At 47.2% G+C, this 23,806-nt stretch overlaps 1 protein-coding gene across 3 annotated transcripts; it reads right to left on the bottom strand.

The window, feature by feature from the left end:
- Positions 1 to 1,514: 1,514 nt before the first annotated feature.
- TTPAL (alpha tocopherol transfer protein like) lies at positions 1,515 to 21,443 on the bottom strand. 3 transcript variants are annotated; one of them, XM_065922047.1, is made up of 6 exons: positions 21,375 to 21,443; positions 20,328 to 21,031; positions 15,988 to 16,447; positions 12,217 to 12,410; positions 10,429 to 10,539; positions 1,515 to 7,705 (listed from the first exon to the last, which is right to left on the bottom strand). In XM_065922047.1, the coding sequence occupies exons 3-6, from the start codon at positions 16,430 to 16,432 to the stop codon at positions 7,427 to 7,429; spliced, it is 1,029 nt and encodes a 342-aa protein (XP_065778119.1). In that variant the 5' UTR covers positions 16,433 to 16,447; positions 20,328 to 21,031; positions 21,375 to 21,443; the 3' UTR covers positions 1,515 to 7,426. The 3 variants fall into 3 exon arrangements, with proteins under 3 accessions (XP_065778119.1, XP_065778118.1, XP_065778116.1); XM_065922046.1 differs by lacking the exon at positions 20,328 to 21,031 and having other exon boundaries at positions 21,375 to 21,442; XM_065922044.1 differs by lacking the exon at positions 21,375 to 21,443 and having other exon boundaries at positions 20,328 to 21,123.
- Positions 21,444 to 23,806: the final 2,363 nt, after the last annotated feature.

Here is a 23,806-nt window from a genome sequence, read left to right as displayed (position 1 = left end):
ATCGAACCCCGGGCCCCCTGCGTGGAGTGCAGAGTCTTAGCCACTGGACCACAAGGGAGGTCCCCATCCATACTCAGCAGCTTTAAATGCAATAACATGAAACATTCGGTGCCACTTATTGTATAGAAGTGCTGAACAAGTACTGTGAGACGTGGGCACTGGAGAAAACTAAGAGGTATTTTAGAAGAGAAACCAGAAAGAGCCAACTCATGGAAATAACTCCTATGGCTTCTAAAGTACCTAAGTTGATCCTTTTAACACTGTTGTGGAGGTAAAAAGAATTGGAGCCATGAGCTCTGTCTTTCCAGAGGTGAGAAACAGACTTAGTTCCTTTGAGAATGCTGACCTGAAGAGCCGGTATGTTGCAATGTTAAGTACTTACTGTTGCATCATCAGAAACCAGCAGTAACGTATGAATATTCCGAGGGTTTCTCAACTGGCCCATCACCAACACACCAGACCTGCCACAGACTGGGACCTAGCTCCCGTCTCCTCTGGGGAGATAACATAGGGCAGAGACACAGCCATGAGCTTAGAGAAACAGCTAAGCAGCAGGGGACCAGAGCTGAGCAGGCCACACCCAAGTCACCCTCAAGGCGTTTGCACTCACTTGTAGGTGCTTCCCGAATAAAGTGTTCACTTGATAGGTGCTTCCAAAATAAAGTGTTCAGTTACAGTTTGGGTCTCAAGAGATTTGGAACTTCTGCTTTCTATTCTCCAGGAAGCCAGAAAACAAGCCACTTGTTACACCGAGCTTTCTGACTCTATAAATACCTCCCTTCTTTCTATGGTCTGTCTGGGGGCTGACTCCAGCCATCAGGAGGAGATTGTGTGTTCCAGTCAGAGCGCCTGGCCTTGAATCCCAGTGCTACTTAACTGTTAATAGCTGTGTGTCCTTGGACAAGTGGCTTTTCTGTACCTTACTTCTCCCCCAGGGGCAATACTACTCTTTCATTAAGGGTGCTTTAAGATTAAATGACATTTTGTCTTAACAAGATGGATGCACAGCCCACAAGAGCACTCAGGGACTGTTAGCTCTCCGGGCTCAGGGCCAGTCCGGGAAGTATACCTGGGCCTGGCGAGTGGCCCTCTGTATCACTGTGGACATCTTGCTCCACTTCCTTTCTTCACACTGGTGTCCCCTCACCGCACCTGACCTTCAGAGGCAGCCGGTCCACTGCCTAGAAAACGCACGTGCTGCCACAGCGCCCCCTTCCGGCCTCACAGGGGAGAGGCTCTCCCCGGCCACTGGGAGAGTGAAAGGCACTCAGTCGCGTCCAACTCTTTGCGACGCCATGGACTATGCAGCCCATGGGATTCTCCAGGCCAGAATACTGGAGTGGGTCGCCTTTACCTCCTCCAGGGGATCTTCCCAACCCAGGGATCGAACCCAGGTCTCCCGCATTGCAGGTGGATTCCTTACCAACTGGAAGCCCTGCCCACGAAAAATAAAACACTTAGAACATTTACCCAAACTGCTATAGTCACAAAAGAACTCCACACACACTCAGCCTTACAGAGATTTTTTATTATTTAAGACCCAGTCATGCATACTAAAATTACATGTTTTCACCATTTTGACTTAGAAAATGCACTAGAAAAATAAACTTTTGGTCAAAACAAACACTGAAGTAGATGAATCCACCACCACGTGTCCCTATACTTGAAGCCAAACTGAATTTCAGTTTGAAGTGAGGAAGGCAACCAGTGGCCGAAATGATGCCCCAATCTGGTCACAATTAATCCATCTCTAACCCCTTCAGAGTCCTTGAGAGAGGCTCTTGGCCCCAGAGAAGTTTCAAGTATTTTACTTGTAACAGGTTCCCACCTGAGGTCAAGGCATATCCACAAGAATCCCAGTGGATGGCAGCTGCTTAACTGCCCGACTAAACATGGTGCCCAGTGAGATGAAAGGACAAGTGGCTAATTGGCAAAGAGCAGAACGGTCACTAGCAAGGCCATTCACAAATCACCCTGGGCCTTCGCATGGAGCAAGCGCTATGAAGGAAGAATATGACTCTGACATTATTTATTACTTGCATTTCAAGCCATTTCTGCATCAGGAGAGCAGAAGGGAATTTATTCGAGGTTTACAAAACTCACAGACCTCAGTACTGAAAAGTGTGACTTTTCAGATGTCCAGTGTGACTGGACATCTTTCCTGAACAGTTGCTATGTTTTCTGTTTGCGATCTCCACGACTGTCATGCCACAGGACAGCCACACATCATTAGCTTAGCGGACATTTTACTTGCTAAATCAAAGAAGTGGTTTCAAAGGAAAACCTTAAAATGAGGTATTCTGATAATGCCACAACAGTACCATAGCTTTTGGCTACCCAAATGAAAAAGCGACCCCATAACTGATCAGAGAATCAGATGACATTTAAAGTAACTGCCCACCCACGGAGATTTCTGAAAGACTCAACATCTCACAGGAATTCAGGGAAAATATCTCTTATTACCCTGACTCACTTTCTGGCAAAAATGTAGTATCTTGTGAACTGAAGTGTTTGTAAAACTCTAAGGACAGGCTCGTGACATTGAGCAATGTCAGGTTCGTGATACTGTACAGGAGGCATGATCAAGACCATCCCCAAGAAAAAAATGCAAAAAGGCAAAATGGTTTGTCTGAGGAGGCCTTACAAATAGCTGAGAAAAGAAGAGAAGCTAAAGACAAAGGAGAAAAGGAAAGATACACCCATTTGAATGCAGAGCTCCAAAGAACGGCAAGGAGAGATAAGAAAACCTTCCTCAGTGATCAATGCAAAGAAGTAAGGGAAAACAACAGAATGGGAAAGACTAGAGATCTCTTCAAGAAAATTAGAGATACCAAGGGAACATTTCATGCAAAGATGGGCACAATAAAGGACAGAAATGGCATGGACCTAACAGAAGCATAAGATATTAAGAAGAGGTGGCAAGAATACACAGGAGAAATATACAAAAAAGATCTTCATGAGCCAGATAACTACGATGGTGTGATCACTCACCTAGAGCCAGACATCCTGGAATGTGAAGTCAAGTGGGCCTTAGAAAGCATCACTATGAACAAAGCTAGTGGAGGTGATGGAATTCCAGTTGAGCTATTTCAAATCCTGAAAGATGATGCTGTGAAAGTGCTGTACTCAATATGCCAGCAAATTTGGAAAACTCAGCAGTGGCCACAGGACTGGAAAAGGTCTGTTTTCATTCCAATCCCAAAGAAAGGCAATGTCAAAGAAGGTTTAAACTACCGCACAATTGCACTCATCTCACACGTTAGCAAAGTAGTGCTCAAAATTCTCCAAGCCAGGCTTCAAAGTATATGAATCATGAACTTCCAGATGTTCAAGCTGGATTTAGAAAAGGCAGAGGAACCAGAGATCAAATTGCCAACATCCAATGGATCATTAAAAAAGCAAGAGTTCCAGAAAAACATCTACTTCTGCTTTATTGACTTCACCAAAGCCTTTGACTGTGTGGACCACAAGAAACTGTGGAAAATTCTTAAAGAGATGAGAATACCAGACCACCTGACCTGCCTCTTGAGAAATCTGCATGTAGGTCAAGAAGGAACAGAACTGGACATGGACCAATAGACTGGTTCCAAATCGGGAAAGGAGTACATCAAGGTTGTATATTGTCACCCTGCTTATTTAACTTACATGCAGAGTACATCATGTGAAATGCTGGGCTGTATGAAACAGAAGCTGGAATCAAGATTGCCGGGAGAAATAATAGCCTCAGATATGCAGATGACACCACCCTTATGGCAGAAAAAAAAAAAGAACTAAAGTGCCTCTTGATGAAAGTGAAAGAGGAGAATGAAAAAGTTGGCTTAAAACTCAACATTCAGAAAACTAAGATCATGGCATCCAGTGCCATCACTTCGTGGCAAACAGATGGGGAAACAATAGACAGTGAGACTTTATTTGGGCTCCAAAATCGCTGCAGATGGTGACTGCAGCCATGAAATTAAAGGACACTTGCTCCTTGGAAGAAAAGCTATGACCAACCTAGACAGCATATTAAAAAGCAGAGACATTACTCTGCCAACAAAGATCCGTCTAGCCAAAGCTATGGTTTTTCCATATGTATGGATGTGAGAGTTGGACTATAAAGAAAGCTGAGCACCAAAGAATTGATGCTTTTGTTTTTGTGGTGTTGGAGAAGACTCTTGAGAGTCCCTTGGACTGCAAGGAGATCAAACCAGCCAATCATAAAGGAAATCAGTCCTGAATATTCATTGGGAGGACTGATGCTGAAATTGAAACTCCAATACTTTGGCCACCTGATGTGAAGAACTGACTCCTTAGAAAAGACCCCGATGCTGGGAAAGATTGAAGGCGCGAGGAGAAGGGGACAACAGAGGATGAGATGGTTGGATGGCATCACCGACGCAATGGACATGAGTTTGAGCAAGCTTTGGGAGTTGGTGAAGAACAGGGAAGCCTGGCGTGCTGCAGTCCATGGGGTCGTAAACAGTCAGACACGACCAAGCAACTGAACTGACTGAAGGACAGGCTGCTCCTTGTGAAAGCAGGGTGAAGTACTAGGGAGCTGAGGCCACCTTTGCCGACAGAAAACAGGAAACTCGAGAGGACGCCAGGGTTGTTGCACTTTTGGCTATTTCTGTAGATTACTCCCAGCCTCTGGCCGTGAAAGAACAGAATTCCAGGAAGAAGCACAGTTTTCCAGAATTCTGTATAGAAGAGGAGGAAGAACTCCCCCAACCCATTACCTAAGCGGACAGACTCATTTGGAAGCGTTAGGTGTCAGTTCATTCAGACCTAAACTGCCTAAAGGGTCATTCAGATGGCCCGGGTGGGGGTGGGCAGGGAAGAACAAATCCTCTGAGGCCAGGAGCAGAGGGTTCAGGGCTCCCCAAGTGTAGACACCCTTTATCATAGGACGATTCAGGCATGTTCAGCAGCTGACCAAGGCCAAGTGGCAAAGCAAAGCTGGAACTTGGGTCTCCTGGTTTACTGTTTCTTGCCCTTGCCTACAGCACACAGCCCTGAATTGCAGGAAACGTTCACTTTCAGGTGTCTGAGATGGATCAGAACTTTTCCCTTAAGGAGTACGCTCAGTTCTCCTGGTGTTCAGTTTCTTGCTCCGTCACTGTGTCCCCACTGCTGAGTGACACTCCCGGGGTGCCCCTGTGGTCATTCCCCTGCCCTGCTGAGGCAGCCGCAGACAGAAGCCAGGCAGAGACGGCCGTGGTTTCCACCCAGGGAGGTCCCGCTTTCACAGCTTGGAGCAAGCCTCCTGAGGTGCCAAAACCACTTGCTCTCCCTGGAGCCAACATAAAACACAGCAGCTCCAGAAGGCAGACAACCCTTGGCTCTGACTCCTTTCGGAAGCTGAATGAAACAGCTCCTTGATCTAACTGGGAAGGTCTGGGAAATGGGCAACACCCTTCCTGGTCTTTGAGAAATTTCTGGAGGTGAGCCTGGCCATCCCCACATTAAGACACGTGGACAAAGGCAGCTTGCCAGGAACGCAATGCCAGTTCAAACCTTGGAAACTTGGTGGGCCTGATTCACGTCTAACTTTTCTGTTGTGTTTTTTAATCTCTGTCCTCTTTGGGACCTAAGAAAACCTCTGACCAATTCTCCCAGGCAGTTGGGTTCTGAACTTATTACCATAGCCATCCCACTTGTCCCATTTAGACCTTTCCAGCAATGGCGGTCACGCCATCACTGTCATGGCATTGTCTAGATGGGACTAGAGGCAGCCAGGGGTGTGTATTTTGACACCTCCCACCCAGCCAGGTCCTTAGAGCATCCAAGGTTAGTATCTATGGTGAAAACAGTTCTTCCTAGAATTGGCACGAATGAGGTAAGTCACTTCCACCAACAACTTCTCCAGACATTTTAAAAAGTGCTACAGAGAGAAACAGCTTATGAACAACTGATTGGCCTTGACATTGCAGAGGACTGTTCTAGTCCTGAGTCATTCAGGTTGCCTGTTGCTGCTCTAACAAATGCACAGAGAAGGTAACACACACAATGCGTGGTACCTGTCACTTTTTAACACCACAATTTGCATGGAATGAATGAAAGGAAATAGGTCAAAAGCCCTCAGATGAACCACCTAATTTGATGCTTGGGCTAAGGCTAAGTTCTTAACAGGAAGGGTCTAAAGTGCTAAAATGCAGAATTAACATTCAGTCTGGCTGGACACAAGAGATAGAAACTCAAGTGTGTTGTGGCGGGGGTGGCCCAGAATAACTTGCCCTTATTTCCAGAGGCCAAATTTTAAAAATGCCAATTAATTTATCCCTTTACCTCACCAAGTTTAAAATATAAGCCAGAGTCTTAGAGATGGAAGGAATTCATCCAAGATCATGGGCATCTCATCTGCCTTCACAAAGGCCATCATTTTCAAGTTCAACCCTCCCTGTGAAAGGAAAATGGGTATTGCTGAATCCACTCATTTCTTTAAAGACAGGGCCAAAACAATGACGCATCCCTCTTGGGAAGGCCTATGCATACCACAAAAATACAGAATCCAACCACTGGTATCTAGAGAGTGCTCTTTCTAGGCAGAAAACCAATGTCTAACATTCAATAAATAACCAAATCACAGAGGCCCATTAGTAGCCAAAAGGGCCCTCAGCATCACTTCATTCAGCCTCATTTTACAGATGAGAAGGCTAGGAGGCCCACAGAGGCTCATGTGTTCACAGAAACACATCTAAGGTTGGGGCGCAGGTCTCATAATTCTTAGGCCAGAATTCTTTTAGCTACACAGGACTGGCATCCAGGCTTCATGGTTGAGTAAAATCACGTGCGTCTAGGATCATGTATGATTCTTTTGAGAACCAGGACTAAGGCTTTATGGGCTCGGGAAAACCTTAAGGTTCTATTGCAAGATTCAACCCATGAACCCCAGAGGTACATAAGGTCCCTGGTTCCCGAGTTTGATCAGGAGGTGCTGCTTCTGTCTTCTTGCATGATTCAGTGAAGGTGCTTTCCAGACTCAGTGATGGACCTCAGACTTTCAAGCTGAGAGGTCTGTAGTCTGTCTTTCAAGACAATCTCATCATCTCACATGTGGCTACCTGGCAGGCTCGGCCAAACTGTCTCACAGGAGTGCACTGCCTGGCCAGTCGGGGTTTTCTCCTGGAATGTGGGATCAAAGTGACGCTGGTCCTGATTTTTCTTGCTTTGAGCTCTGTAAGAACTGGATACAGCTTCCACATTCGTGGCTGCACGCTGGAATTGCAAATGTTTCAGAATTGCTGGGGGACTTTCTCCACGTCTTCCACAGAGTCATTCAAGCCACCCAAGCCTCACCCTGTGGCTCAGAGCGCTCCAGGCTTTGCCTCCATGCTGCAGTTGTTCCAAGGAGCAAGACAATCCCTGGCAGCTCGAATCTCCTTGGGCCTCTCCGAAGAAGGAAGGAAAGCTTGTAAAGATGGTGCCGTTCGCGGGGGACTGGCTAATAGCAGGAGTATAGCTGTGATTTCACAGCCCGCACGGAGTCATCACAGGGCGCCTCCGAGCTCAGCCCCTCGGGCGGCAGGGCCTGGCCCAGGATGCTGTCACAGGGAGGGCTGGGCTGGCAGAACTCCCTCACGAAGTCCTCCTCCGAGGCCAGCAGCACCGCGTTCCAGGCGGTGATGTCCAGCTCTCCAGCCGTGCCCCCGTATTCCCTGGGGAGGATGTTTCTTGGAAGGTTTGTGTGGAGAGAGTTCAGGTCAGACCCGTGAAGGAAAAACTACAGAGAATGACAGGAAAGCACACAGGTCCTCGGGTTAATCAGTAACCTTTACTGGGAGGCGCTCAAACACACGTCTGCTGAATGAATAAAAGAACGCTTGATGCCAACTCTGCTCTACCAGTGCCGCGAAAAGCTTGAGGATCCTTCATCCTCTCTTCCTTGTATCCTGTATCCTCTTAGCTGGTACTTCAAAACATGTCCAGAATTCTGACCCTTCCCTGCTACCCTAGTGGGACCAGGTCATCACCCCTTCTTACCTGGATTCTCAGAGCATCTTCCTCGGCTCTTTGCTTACACCCTCGCCTTGTTCCACCACAGCCTAAGCGCTCTTCAACGTAAGTCAGATCAAGTCACTCCTCTAAAACGTGCGGACTTCCAGTGCACCCATCTCACGCAGACTAAACGCCACAGTCCACATGATGGCCCGCACGGTCTGGGCTCTTACACCTCTACCTCCCATTCCTCCCACACCCCCCTGCTGCTCCTCCAGGCCTGCTTCCCCCTCTCCCCGCCCCACTCAGAGTCCCCCAGATCCCTGTAAGGCTCACTCCCTCATTGCATTCACGTCTTCGCTCAAATGCCAACTTCTCAATGACACCACCTCTGACCATCCCACAGAATACTACCACTCCTTTCCTTCTTCCAGAACCTGCCGTCTCCTTTCTCTGCTTTATTTTTCTCCATAGCATTACCACTAGATAACAGACATAACTCACTGTCTGTCTCTCTAGAATGTAAGCTTCTTAGGGGCAGAGATTTTTGTCTGTTTTATTCATTGAGAACATACCTGCACAAAGCTGATCAAAAAATATTTCTGAGTCAATGAATTAACATACAGTGGACCAAGTGAACAGATTATTTAACATTAGTAAGGTCATTTCGTAGATGTAAAAGACGTTGTCCAAAGACTGCTTTGGTACAAGCAGGTTCCAAACAGAAGCTCCAGGAAGCAACATGAGTTCAAACCCAGGGTGGGAGGCCACATTGAGAGGTCCTCAATCCTAACTGCATCAGAATCACCTAAGGAAGTCTTAAAAGCACAGGTTCCTGGGCTCTACCCCTGAACCGATGAGTTAAAATCTTTGAGGAAAGGGCCTGGTAATCCAGATTTCAAGTTCCCTCCCTCACAAGTGAGATTCTACATTTCCTCTTTGAAAGAGAGAACAAAATTGAAGAGTATGTGAGTAACCATAACCATTTTCCTAGGCCTAAGAAAGAAGGAGAAAAATACCACCCTTCATATTTTAATCATGGTCCTTGGAAAGTTTAAAAGATCACTGGCTCTTCAGGGTCAGAGAAAGACTGTCTCTTTTTTTTTGGCTGCAGCTTGAGGCTTGCAGAATCTTAGCTCCCCAACCAGGGATTGAACCCAGGTCCCCTGGAGTGAAAGCTCAGAGTCCTAATTTCTGGACTACCAGGAAAGTACCAAGACTGTCTTTTTAAAGGGTCACCTATCTTTTCTAACATAAACATTAAACTATAAACTCACAGATCTCATAAACCTTGAACTGCTCTACAAACTTCACATAGTAAGAAAATAAATTAAGTAAATGGAAAGACTTAAAAAACAATTTAAGCTATAGGGACTTCTCTATAGCTTGGATGGTAAAGAATCTGCCTGCAATGCAGGAGACCTGGGTTCGAGCCCTGGGTCTGGAAGATCCCCTGGAGAAGGCAATGGCTACCCACTCCAGTATCCTTGCCTGGAGAATCCCATGGACAGAGGAACCTGGTGGGTTACAGTTCACAGGGTTGCAAAGAGTCAGACACGACTAAGCCACTAGCACACAAACAACAATTTTAAAGCACAAGGAGCTGGAGGAGGAAACTGCCAGGACTCTTTTTAACTCCCCACCCAATGACCACCCTTTGCTACATCCTCATACATAAAATGGGCTTCCCTGGTGGCTCAGAGGGTAAAGTGTCTGCCTGCAAGGTGGGAGGCTTCGGTTCGATCCCTGGGTTGGGAAGATCCCCTGGAGAAGGAAATGGCAACCCACTCCAGTATTCTTGCCTGGAGAATCCCGTGGACGGAGGAGTCTGGTGGGCTACAGCCCACGGGGTCCCAAAGAGTCAGACACCACTGAGCGATTTCACGTTCACTTTCATACATAAGATATGATGTTGGTTCACAATGCCCAGGCCAGGATATTAAAAAGCCTAAATGATCAAAGAGCAGAGATGCTTCTACAAAAACAACCCTGGGTCTGCTCTCTCTACAGTCAAGTATTATCTTCCCATTAATTTCATCTTCCCTTCACAGAAAAGATTGTTCATCTATTTTATCTGAAACCCTGCACTTTCCAACTCAGTAGTCCCAGGCAAGAACAATAAACTGGGCTTCTCCGGTGGTCTGGTGGTTAAGAATCTGCCTGCCAATGCAGAGGCCACGGGCTCAATCCCTGATCTGGGAAGATCTCACATGCCCTGGAGCAACTAAGTGCTCCCCAACTATAGAACCAGCACTCCCAGAGCCCAGAAGCCACAGCTACTGAGCCCATGTGCATCAAGCCCGTGCTCTGCAACAAGAGAAGCCACTGCAATGAGAAGACCATGCACAGCAATGAAGACCCAGTGAAACAAAAAATAATAAATAGGCAAATCTTTAAAAAGAAAAGAATAAGCTAAGTTTATAGTTGTTGCAATGAATTTAGAGATGTCACAGAAAAGGAAGCATAAAAAAATGAAAGTATCTTTAAGCTGACAGGATCATCACTTACTCTGTTTGCGATCTTCTCCTTCAGGAATGGTTTTATGATGGCAAAAATGCCTTTAAATATTCGCGGTTCATTCACTACATGGACTGCTTTTATCCGAATGGGGAAACCGTCCTGTGGGGGAAGGGAAGGGAATGTGAGAATCCCGATGTTAGAATCTGAAAACCATCAGTTACCACAGCCTGCCTTCCCCATTTTTAGCCCCAGCATCAGTCTGGTCTGATTCTCCAGGTCTCTTCAAAGACAGCCCAAGTCAGGGCTAGACAGGAAGATGGGTCTCAGGCAAAGAGTCTGTCTAAGGACCCAGAGCTGGTTTAGGAAATGGTTAGGCAAGCAGGTGGAGACCTGCCCTTCTTAGGGCAAAAAAGCAGTCTGAGCCTGTGTGGACGGATCTAAAAAATATCAGGCCTTTTAGATCAGTATTTCCCAACGTGTATTTCTCAGGATGTTACTAGCCTGTGATGCAAGAAGGGTTCTGTGGTAAGCAACTGAGTTTGAGAAATAGTAGACTAAATACAGTCAAACAGGTTTCCTTAACTGCAGAACCTGTCAGGCTTTCAGTATGCAAATATTTATGTTGAAATTCACAAGAAAGGGGCATGCTATGCTGTATTTCCCAAACACACTTAACCCTGGAACATTTTTTGTCCCCCAGACCATCTTACAGGACTAGAGAACCACTGCCTGCATGCATTATCCTGACACTTGAATCTGCACAACATTTGGCAGAAGCAAAGAAGAGTGCAAGCTAAGGGAAGTCCGAGTATCACCTCCATGCCAGAATTCACATTTCTGAAAATGACTGGAAGTGACATTTAAATGTTTAAATAATCAGCCTGGTATGTAGGAGAGGTTCAAACACTGTGGAATTTGATGGGGGAGAATCGTGGGATCACTGGTGCCCCCAGGTCACAGGAGACAGCACCCCATCGACTGGGTCTGATGAACGAGGGTCCAGGCTGCCAGACTACATCCTGAAGGTATCCACTTCTATCAACAAGGGAAGATAATTCTTACCTTGTCTATCTCAGAGGATTCCCTGAAGGACTGAATAGCTTACCATGACTGTAAGTGTGCTTTGCAGCAACAAGGATATATTGGACAGCAGAGGGAAGGATAGCTGTTATTTTGTAATAACTTTTAATGGCGTATAATCTATAAAAATACTGAGTCATTCTGCTTAAACTAACATAATACTGTAAATCAACTATAAACTTCAATTTAAAAAACTAACATAATACTGTAACATAATACTGTAAATTAACATAATATAAACTAACATAATACTGTAAATCAACTATAAACTTCAATTTAAAAAAACAAGCACTTTGCATGTGCAAACCATCTCACACACTGCAGATGCATGAGGAACTTTATGGTTCCCAGAGACTTGTGTTCTGAAATGCACAACATGAGGTGTGAAAAGCATCTGACCAAAACGGCCCAGCAGGGTTCCCTGTGCCCAGGTTCTACAGAAAAAAGGAGAGGCTCCATCACCTCAGCAGAAATGTCTCAGTTTCATTTGTCGAGAATTTCTGTCTTCTGGGCCAAAAAAAAAAAAAAACCCCAAAACAAAAAAAAAAAAGCAGAAACCATTTCTCTGGTTTTTGGGCTCCTTTCCTAAAGTTGATTTTGCCCAGTAACTACTGGAGACCTTGATGCTTTTGTATTGTCCTGACTGTGGGGAGGCCTGGGAGGTGGGGTTTGTGTATTAGGTGGAATTGGAGATAGACAGGGCCCTGGGAAAGACACACAGCCACAGGACAGGCACATGACACATAGGAGCCATACCTGAAGGATGCCAATCACCTTTTTGGCTATAAAAGGGCCAAAATGAGATGCCTTTGATAAGCTCACTCCTTTGTAGTCTGCAAGAATTACAATTCCATTCACCTGGGTTTCTTCAGACTGAATGAGTTTCTCTAATGTCAGGTATATGGCTCGGATGTTTTCTGTAATTGGATAGTTGCTTGGGATCCACCTGTCTAAGGTCGTAAGAGATGGACAGTATGTTACAGAAATGAATACAAACACATAATCAGACAGGCTAGGATTTATCTCCTTCCTAAACCATTGCTTTAAAATGGAAAAGAATTCTCCTGGCACAACTATTCAGATCTTTAAGTGGGAGCTGATGCTTCTTGACTCCAAACATAGCAGCACATTCTGAAATGGAAAAGCAATTGAGTGTTGAAGATGAAATCGTGAGCTCTGAAGTCAGACACACCTAGGGGTTTGGATCTTCCTAGCTGTGTGACCTTAGGCAAGTTTTCTCCTCAATCTGGGCCTTTGTCTCCTCCTAAGTAGAATGGGATAATAATGCTTGCCTTAATGGACATGTGCGCCATCTGCCATCATAAATGCCCTTATCTTCATAGGACCACCCTCATCTTCCTTGGGGGGAACCACTTCTTCCCATGCTAGCCATACTGAGTGTGTAAAGTGACTTCACTCCTGGGTCCAGAGGTGGGCTTGGCCAGTGTGGGCATAGCACCCTCCTGGCCACAGCGAGTAATCCAAGTGAGGCCAAGCAGAAGCACAGGGACTCAATTCTGGGACCTGGGCCCTTTGGAAAGAGAAGATCTCTCTTCTCTCTTGTAGTGGTGAGGCTGGGAGCCTGAGACCCAGGGACCCACAAGGCAAGAGCTAGTCAGAGGATGAAGCTCAGACCAAGACAGCAGAGATGGAGATGGTTTCCCAATGGTGTAGCTTGAACAAACTCCCCTTTCCAGGCTGGTTGCTCCCTTAATGCTCCCCATATGATTGAGGAGTCTTTTTCTCTTTGGGGAAAAGATGAGGATGACAACTTTTGAGTGCTAACTACTATTCTCAAGAAAATCCCACCAAGATACGTGTGTCTCTTTCTTAGAAAGATAAAACTCCACTGGATGGTCCCCAATGAGATTTGTGACATGTGCAAAATTTCTATACAAAAAAACCTTTGTCCAAAAATTGTGCCAGCTTGCTGTTTGATAGTGCTGCCAATTAAACCTGCTTCTGCATGCTGGCTATCACCCTTTTCAATCACATATGTCTCAAAAGAACTTACAAAAAGGCAAACCTGACACCTTCCAGATTTATTTCACACTGAAGTGAAGTGAAAGTCGTTCAGTCGTGTCTGACTCTTTGCCACCCCATGAACTATACAATCCATGGAATTCTCCAGGCCAGAATACTGGAGTGGATAGCGGTTCCCTTCTCCAGGGGATCTTCCCAACCTAGGGATCGAACCCAGGTCTCCCACATGGCAGGCAGATTCTTTACCAGCTGAACCACCAGAGGAGCTAGCTGAGAATAAAATCTGTCTGCCTCCTGCTAAAATGTTGAGTTGGTGGGGAGGTGTTCAAATCTGCTCCAGACATATGGTGGGGGGGGGAGAGGGGGGGCGGAATCCATCTCAGGAGCTAAGAGTTGAAACCATGCAAGCAAAGAGGCGAAAACAGTGTGGTAACATCTGACTGTTCTGTAATATTCATATGAGTTGAGTACAGAGGAGCAGCAGAATTCCCATTGGCTGGTTTCTAGCTTTCCTTGTGCCCTGACGTCTCCACCACACTGTTTATTGTAAAATGCATGCACGCATGCTCTGTTGCTCAGCTGTGTCCAGTTCTTTGCAACCCATGGACAGCAGCTTGCCAGGCTTCTCTGTTCATGGAATTTTCCAGAAGAGAATACTGGATTGGATTGCTCTTTCCTCCTCCAGGGGATCTTCCCAACCCAGGGGTGGAACCCATGTCTCCTGCATTGGCAGGCAGATTCTTTACCACTGAGTCACCTGGGAAGCCCTGTTTTAATATGAACACCCGCTAATTTTGGAAAACACCTAAAACAGCAGGTAAAACAGTTAATACTGTGCCTGGTACGTAGGAAAGGCTCATGATAATATGGCTGGTATCCCAACAAGCTTTGGTAACTGACTAAACAAAATGGTAATGTGGGGTCTCAAGGCAGAGGGAGGCTTCCACTCCCCATCAGCTGTCCCTTCAAGAAGTATTTGCACAGGAGCAGAGAGGGTGGCCAGCAGGTTCTCATGTTCCTGGCATGTTTGGGAAGAAGAACAGAGCCATCTTACTTTCAATTTGTTCTCAGCTTGGCCCTGACGGAAAATATTGAGGCAGGGGGAAGAGCAGAGAACTCTCCCGAGTGTACTATGTATTTAGGGTCAGGGAAGAAGGAGAAGATGATGGAGAATCAGAATGCTTGAGTTCTAGGACCCCTCAGTCTCTGTGTTAACCGAAGTCTTCTCTCACATTTCTGATACTTTGGTGGGAGAGGGAGCAGGGAGAAAACTACCCCCACTGCAAACTACTGCATCAAGGAAATGTCAGGCGTTTCACTTACCATCATGCACTGCTGAGATGAAAAAGTGCATCTGAAGTGAAGCTCTTCACTGACTTCAAAAAGCAGAGGGGAGGGGGGAGAAGTCAGAGGAGGCAGGCAGACACTGATATCTGTACCTCACCTGCTCCCTAAGGACTGACAGGGTGGGGGTGGGGGTGTCACGGCATGCCTGTTTAGACCCGATGATCAGGGTTGCTTTCTCAACACACCAGATTCCCAACCCCAGAAATCTGGAATCTGCAGTGAAGGAACGTAGTTGGGTGGCCAGCTAAACCTGGGAGCTGAGGGGTGTATAGCGGGGCCAAAAGCCAGTACTCGGACTGAAAGGTGAAGATGTGCAAAGGGCAGCAGAAAACGTGGCCCTGAGGGACGCACAGACTGCCAGACCGGCAGAGGCAGAGACAGGGAGAAGGTGGTCTCGGCTCCTGTGGTCTCAGGAAGGATGCTGGGTCTAGCTCCAGGGGCGGGTGAGCACCGTGCTCCCTCGGCTCTCTGCTGCTGTGCTCCCGGCTCCTCAGACTACATCCTCCCTTCGTCTTACGTCAGTAGAGCAGGGTTCTGTTCTCCTGCCGTCAAAAGAGCCTTGACTGCGGCCAGGAGGGGACAAAAGGGAATAAGACAGACAGACGGACACACACTCACACACACACACACACGCCTTGACTGCGGCCAGGAGGGGACAAAAGGGAATAAGACAGACAGACACAGACACACAGACACACACACACACACACACAAGCCTTGACTGAGGCCAGGAGGGGACAAAAGGGAATAACACAGAGAGACAGACACAGACAGACAGACAGACAGACACACACACACACACACACACACACACACAAGCCTTGACTGAGGCCAGGAGGGGACAAAAGGGAATAAGACAGACAGACAGACACACACACACACACACACAAGCCTTGACCGAGGCCAGGAGGGGACAAAAGGGAATAAGACAGACAGACAGACACACACACACACACACACAAGCCTTGACCGAGGCCAGGAGGGGACAAAAGGGAATAACACAGAGAGACAGACACAGACAGACAGACAGACAGACAGACACACACACACACACACACACACACACACAAGCCTTGACTGAGGCCAGGAGGGGACAAACGGGAATAAGTCACGCGCGCGCGCACACAGAGCACCCTGGGCAGACGCACCCCACACTGTACCCACACCCATCCCTCCCGCGCCCCCAGGGAGCAGTACCTGGGCGGAGGCAGAGGACGGGGCAGCCCCTGGGGTCGGTGTGCGGCAGGACGGTGAGGAAGCCGGAGGCCAGGACCTCCTTCAAGGCGGAAGGCCGCAGGTCGTTGAAGACTTCGGGCCAGCTTCTCCGGCAGCTGTGGTAGTTGATGAGCAGCTGGAGCGCCCGGTCGTAGTCAAACTTGCGGGCGCGGAGGAAGCGCAGCAGGAAGGCGTCCTCCAGCGAGGTGCTCAGATGGGGGCACTCCTTGCGCACCATGTCCCGCAGGGCCTGCACGTCGCGGAGCCTCCATTCCGGCTTCTCCTGCAGCTCCTCCCTGGCTTTGGCCACCAGGTCCTCGGTCAGCGAGCACACATAGCCGGCGGGGGCGGAAGGCGGCGGCAGCTCATTTTCCGAAAGCGAGGCCACAGAGGGGCTGGTTCTCAGCGAGTCACTTTCTTCTGACATGAGCTCCCAGGATCCCTGCGAAACAGAAGCCCTACGTGATGCCGAGAAAGCCCGGCACGGGCATCGGTCACTCCAAACCCCTGATCGGCGTGAGGGAGGGGGGCAGCGATGCTGTCGTCAAGCCAAAACCCTCAGAGCAGTGGTTCTCTCCTGGAGGAGTATCTGAACCACAGTCCAGCCCAGCCCAGCCCCGGGGCAGCTCCAGCAGGAAACACACACCCCTCATCACACATACAGATTTTGCTCCAGCACCCTCATCACACACACATGCACACACACACCTTGCTCCAGCAGGATACACACACCTATCACACACACACACACACACCCCCTTGCTCACAGAGGTGTGATCATCACACACACACACACCTTGCTCAGAGGTGTGATCATCACACACACACACCTTGCTCAGAGGTGTCATACACACACCTTGCTCACAGAGGTGTGATCATCACACACAACACCTTGCTCAGAGGTGTGATCATCACACACACACACCATGCTCAGAGGTGTGATCATCACACACACACACCTTGCTCAGAGGTGTCATACACACACCTTGCTCACAGAGGTGTGATCATCACACACACACCTTGCTCAGAGGTGTGATCATCACACACACACACCTTGTTCAGAGGTGTCACACACACCCCATGCTCACAGAGGTGTGATCATCACACACACACACCATGCTCAGAGGTGTGGTCATCACACACACACACCTTGCTCAGAGGTGTCATACACACACCTTGCTCACAGAGGTGTGATCATCACACACAACACCTTGCTCAGAGATGTGATCATCACACACACACACCTTGCTCAGAGGTGTCACACACACCCCATGCTCACAGAGGTGTGATCATCACACACACACATACCTTGCTCAGAGGTGTGGTCATCACACACACACACACCTTGCTCACAGAGGTACGAACAGGTGCTTGACCTTACTGGTAATTAAAGAAATGGAAACTAAAACCCCTTTGAATCTCAGATTAGCAAAAATACAAAACAGGGATTCTGATGGGCCTGTTGTTTGTGGGAGAATAAACTGGCATAGCCTCTCTAGGGCAGTGTGTCAATAGTTATCAAGATTCCAAACCACAGACCCTTACAGATGTCATATGGTTTCATTTACATGTGGAATCTAAAAAAATGGGACACAGATGAATTTATTAACAAAACAGAAATATACTCACAGAGAGAGAAAACCAACTTAGGGTTACCAAAGGGGCAAAGATAGAAGGGATGAATTAGGAATATGTCATTAAGATACACACTGCTATATGTAAGACAGATAATCAACAAGGACTACACAGCCTATGTTCAGTATAATACCCTGGACTGGAAAGGAATCTGAAAAATAGATACATATGCATAACTGTATCACTCTGCTAGATACCTGAAACACTATAAATTGGCTATACTTTGATTTAAAAAAATATATGCTTTGGCTCAGCATTCCATTTCTATGTACTTATATGTGTGTGGAAAATATGGATGATCATTACAAGTATTAACTGTAATGGCAAAAGACTGAAAATACTTTACCTCCATCCTCTTGTTGGAGACTAGTTAAATATTACCATATACACAGAATACTATTTAGTACTGAAAAGGAATTAAATAGATCTTTATGAATTGACATGTTAAGGAAAAAGAAAGTAGGTTGCAGGACAGTGTGAAAAAAAGACTTGTATTTATATTTAAAAAATATATACTTGTGAATGCACCTAAAATTTTTGGAAGTACAAGAAAATTGTTAACCATGGTTCCCTTTAAGGAACAGAACCAGACACTGAACATTTAAGAGGAGAAAAGGAGACTCTTCACTGTCTTAAAATTTTTTATTATACCCACACATGACTTAGCATGGCGGCTGTGAAACTGATCAGATCTCCTGCGGAGGTGGAATGTAACTGATGGGTGTCCTAGCTGCTGTCCCTCTGGATCCACCACCCAGTGGATGTACACTTTCCAGACTGAACCCAGCCAATGACTGAGTGAAATGCAGGACTCCTCAAACAGGCAACTTTACCTTGAGGATCCCCTGTCAGCCTGGTCGGATCTTTACTGCAGTCCAAGACTTCTTGCCCAAACCTCCCGCACAGGGACCAGGCTCACATAGCTGTCTAAAGCTCTCCCTGATTTCTCCAGTTGCCTCTCCCTTTTATGTGTTGCCACCGTTAAATTTCTTCCATCTGTAATCTCACCCTAGTGTCTGCTTCTTAGAAGAGCTGAACTAACACACTTATTAAATGGAAAAAAAAACAAAACAACATAGCTGCCTTAGATATTCCAGGAATAAGGTCCCAGCAAGGCTGCCCAGTTCTGAAGCCCAAGCTCTTCTGTCCATGGGCTCTCACTCTTCCCCCTCTCTGAGCTCAACAAGGAAGGCAGGGGTCATCTCGGGGCCTCTGTGCATAGCCAGTCTTCCCCACAGGCCACCGCAGCCACAGTGACCAGGCCACCTCCTCCAAATCTTAGGTCTGCCCACTATGTCGCTTGTGTGCTAACCTCCAGCCCTACCCAGCTTCTTTCACTTTCTCCCAAAGGTGGTTTTCTTGTCTTTGCACATCCTGTTTTCTCTGACTTGCAGGCTTCTCTCCAGTGCCTCTGGCTAATACCAATTCACCCCATTAGATGTCACTTCATGCATTCAACAGATATCAAGCACTTAATAGGTACTAGGCCCTTGACCAGGCACTGGGGGATATAGCAGTGAGCAAAGAAAAACTCCTGCCTTCACTGAGCTTACATTTTAATTAGGGAGACAGAATATAAGCAAAATAAATTGTATAGTCTACTAGAAGAGAAGGGGAAAAAAAAAGAAGATGATAAGGGCTATGCAGAGAAATAAAGCAGGCAAGGGAGTTGCAGGTGGGGGGGGTGAGGGGTGGTGGGGGGGTGGTGGATGTACCTGGAGATAGGAGTTGCAGTTATAAGTAGGGTGATCAGGGAAGTCCTCACCCTGATCAAGTGACATGTCTGCAAAGATGAAGGAGATGAGGGAGCAAGCCATGTAGGTCTGTAGGGGGAGGACAGTGCAAAGCCTGAGGCAGGACCATGCCTGGCTTTTTCAAGGAACAGGGAGGAGACCAGTATGGCAAGAGCCAAATGCACAAGGCGGAGAATATTAGCAGACGGATTTATAGAGGAAGTGGGGTCCCAAATGGTACTGGGCTTTGTAGGCCAGTAAGAGCTTAGTTACTCTGACTTTGGAGGGTTTTGAGTAGAGTGACATGATCGGATTTAGATTTTAAAAGGATCACTGGGTTGTCTCGAGAATGTAAGAGGATGACTGTAAGATGATGAGGACAGCAGCAAAGAGACCATTTAGAGGCTACTGAAATAATCCAGGTCAGGGATGACCGCGTTTGAAGCAGGGAAGACGTCTCTCTCTGGCTCCGGTCAGTTTAGGAGCGCCCCGCGCCCCCTGCAGGAACTCTGTGGCATAGCACCTCTCTCTCTGTCAATTGTAGGCAATTTGTGTGCAATATCCACAACTGTCATGTTTATCACCTTAAACACATCACTTAACAGGGTGTCAGACACATTGTCTGCGCTGCATAAATATTTGTTGAATGAGTTTAATCTGCTTGGCAGAGGTATGCTGAGTGAGGAAGAGATCAACAATCATGGTTCACAGGACCCACCCTGGGCTCTGTTTTCTTGGGAGTCGCCAACAGATGCCCGTAATTCCAATCCATTTCTTAGCCAGAAAACTGACTGCGATGTCCACGGACTACAGACCTAGCCTTAAAATCCCTCTCCAGCCCCTCTCCCACCTTTCCTCCTCTCAATGCACATTAAATGTCAGTCAAAACAAATTAATGATCAAACTAATGAACACCTCATGCGTTTCTGATACCTCTGTCTGGAGTTTCCTCACCTCATTTGTTTCCAACCAGGCAAATCATCACCTTCCAGGCCTAGCTTCAATGTCACCTCCTCTACGAAGCCTTCCTTGACTTCTCCAGGGTAACTTCAGCATTCCACAGCACTGGGTTCCTATTTCTCTTTTAGAAACTGCAGTCCAGTGTCATGTGTGTTTATCCGAAACTCTTCTGAGTCAGTTTTACCCATCCATTCATTTATTAAATAATTACTGATCACCTGTGGCGGCCACTATGCTTAGCAGTGCTGTGCACACAGCAACATACAACATAATTGCTTGCTTTATGAAATTTAACTCAGTGGAATGATGACAAGAGATAATACGTTCATGCATGTTTTACCATGTATCGAGCACTATGATTAGCATTTTATATCCATCTCTCGTTTAATCTTCACAATATTTGGTGAGAACGCTAATACTGTTAACTATTTTACAAAGGGGGGATCTGCTCACTAGAATGTGAATTTCATGGGAGCAGACAAATGGCCTCTTACATTCATTGCTCTCCCAGTGCTTGGACCATGACGGTGCTCTGTAAATAACAGTGGATGATGCGAGGAAGGGCCCAAGGGTACCCATCGCGTGAAGCAGAGCAAAGACGTGTCCAGCCCCACAGTGGGCTCCACGCTGCACCTAGAGCTTCCAGTTTAATCTCCAGGGCCCTGGCGGTATCGAATACAGCGCACGACCCGGTCAGTCTGGTGAAGGAATTGATGGGTGGGCATATAGATGGGTGCAAACACCATCTGTTAGGGGGAAGCCGGGAATCTTCCTCACTTGGAGCCTAACATTTTTCGAGCATCATCTTCCTCCCCACCCTCCCCCAAGAAGAGGTCAGGAATCCACCGTTCCTGGAACCCCAGAGCCCCCACGTCCCGTCGACAACCCTTCGAGGCCCCCCACTTCCGGCTGTCACCCCTTCCCCAGGGGTCCCCGTTTCCTGGGGTCTCTCTCTACGCGGGTGCCCCACTTCCGGTTATTCCTCCCTATCAGGGGTCCCTCTCCCCGGCCCCCAGGGCACACGGGCTCGCGGGCACTCACCGGCCCGGCTACGGGGCGGAGCGCGGGTCAATCGGCGGCGGGAGCCTCGTCCGGCAGCGCGCACAGAACCGACCCGCACTCCCTGCCCAGCCGGCCCGGCCGCTCGCGCCGGAAGTGACGTACGCAGAGCGTGGGAAGGCGGGGCACCGCCCCCGTGAGTGCGCATGTGCGACGTCTCCTGGACGGACTGGCCTTGAGTCCCCACCTGGTGGTAGAAAGCGCACCGTGGGTTCCTGAGCCTGGGGAGAGGCTGGCTGAGAGGCACCGGTTTCGGCGGCATAGGTGGGGTAGCTGAGCCCTCGAGAAGGAAGAGAAGGAGCTGCTGTTTTCCGAGAACATATTAACTATGTTATCTGGTGTATTACATCCCTTACCTCATTAAATTCTCAAACGGAATCCTGCTATTTTATGAAAGGGAAACTGAGTCAACCAGTGAAGTATAGGGCTTCAAACCTAGATCTCGGGGTTAGCATTTCAGAATTCCAGAGCTGCCGCCAGGACTGGCTGCTCCAAAGGTTAAGACTACAGTACAGGGACCGACATCTGTCTGTCTTTAGCCAAGTGACTTTGAGCAAGTCTCCATTCCTCCTTAGGCCTCCTTTCCCTCATTTGTAATATGACTCTTGTTCTGGAATCTTGATTCAGTAGTTATGTGCTTCCTGTTTTGGTGTTCATGAAGTCCGTTTTAGAGAGTGGTAACCTCAAAAACATCTATTCTGCTTTATTGACTATATGCCAAAGCCTTTGACTGTGTGGATCACAATAAATTGTGGAAAATTCTGAAAGAGACGGGAATACCAGACCACCTGACCTGCCTCCTGAGAAATCTGATGCAGGTCAGGAAGCAACAGTTAGAACTGGACATGGAACAACAGACTGGTTCCAAATAGGAAAAGGAGTACGTCAAGGCTGTATATTGTCACCCTGGTTATTTAACTTATACACAGAGTACATCATGAGAAACACTGGGCTGGAAGAAGGACAAGTTGGAATCAAGATTGCCACGAGAAATATCAATAACCTCCGATATGCAGGTGACACCGCCCTTACTGCAGAAAGTGAAGAGGAACTAAAAAACCTCTTGATGAAAGTGAAAGAGTAGAGTGAAAAAGTTGACTTAAAGCTCAACATATGGAAAACTAAGATCATGGCATCTGGTCCCATCACTTCATGGCAAATAGATGGGGAAACAGCGGCTGACTTTATTTTTCTGGGCTCCAAAATCACTGCAGATGGTGATTGCAGCCATGAAATCAAAAGATGCTTACTCCTTGGAAGGAAAGTTATGACCAATCTAGATAGAATATTAAAAAACAGAGACATAACTTTGTCAACAAAGGTCTATCTAGTAAAGCTATGATTTTTCCAGTGGTCATGTATGGATGTGAGAGTTGGGCTGTGAGGAAAGCTGAGTGCCGAAAAATTGATGCTTTTGAACTGTGGTGTTGGAGAAGACTCTTGAGAGTCCCTTGGACAGTGAGGAGATCCAACCAGTCCATCCTAAAGGAGATCAGTCCTGGGTGTTCATTGGAAGGACTGATGTTGAAGCTGAAACTCCAATACTTCGGCCACCTCATGCGAAGAGTTGACTCGTTGGAAAAGACCCTGATGCTGGGAGGGATTGGGGGCAGGAGGAGAAGGGGATGACAGAGGATGAGATGGCTCGATTGCATCACCGACTTGATGGACATGAGGTTGAGTAAACTCCAGGAGTTGGTAATGAACAGGGAGGCCTGGCGTGCTGCGATTCATGGGGTCGAAAAGAGTCGGACACAACTGAGCGACTGAACTGAACTGAACCGAACCTCAAAAAGGCTTTACTAGCCTCTGACCCCAGTCCATTAAAATCCTAAGCACTCTCTACCTCCCCGCCCATATATTCTGTACAGTTTTTGAGACAATATCCTAGGTCCCTCTTTCTTTTTTTTTTTTTTAATTGTTTTTTTTTAATTTTATTTATTAGACACACAGCATGTGGGATCTTAGTTCCCCAACCAGGGATCGAACCGATGCTCCCTCCATTGGGAGTTCAGAGTCTTAACCACTGGACCACCAGGGAATCCCCCCTAGGTCCCTCTTTCAAGCAGAATAATACTAATGTCTTGGTAAAGGCAGTGAAACACTTTTTGGATAAAAAGTGTTTTTTGGACTCAAGAGCCCAAAGCAGTATCCAGGATATGGCTTTAAACAATCTAGCCCCTTTCTTACCCCTGGAGCAAGAGGAATCCCATAGAGATGTGAACTGACGTAGGTGGGCCAGGAGAACACAAGTTTCTGCTAGATGTTAAAATGGGCTGGGGCCAGGGCGCAAGGATCTTGGGAGTTAGGAGTTTTCATTCCTGCTCTGACTCTACCGCTTCTAGGATAAAGTACAGAAGGCTCAATTAAAGTTGAATTTCATACAAACAAGAATTTCTTTTTAAATATGCAAT

Source organism: Muntiacus reevesi, chromosome 2, assembly GCF_963930625.1.
Source record: "Muntiacus reevesi chromosome 2, mMunRee1.1, whole genome shotgun sequence".
NCBI lineage: Eukaryota > Metazoa > Chordata > Mammalia > Artiodactyla > Cervidae > Muntiacus > Muntiacus reevesi.
This window is presented reverse-complemented; position numbering and strand designations above follow the sequence as displayed.

Bases quoted from the DNA above. Each gene is read 5' to 3' on its own strand.
- TTPAL (XM_065922047.1), bottom strand. From the start codon at position 16,432: ATGTCAGAAGAAAGTGACTCGCTGAGAACCAGCCCCTCTGTGGCCTCG. The intron at 12,411-15,987 runs GTACTGCTCCCT...TTACGACCTTAG, and splicing joins CGTCCTCTGCCTCCGCCCAG to ACAGGTGGATCCCAAGCAAC. The intron at 7,706-10,428 runs GTAAGTGATGAT...CATTCTCTGTAG, and splicing joins AGGAGAAGATCGCAAACAGA to TTTTTCCTTCACGGGTCTGA.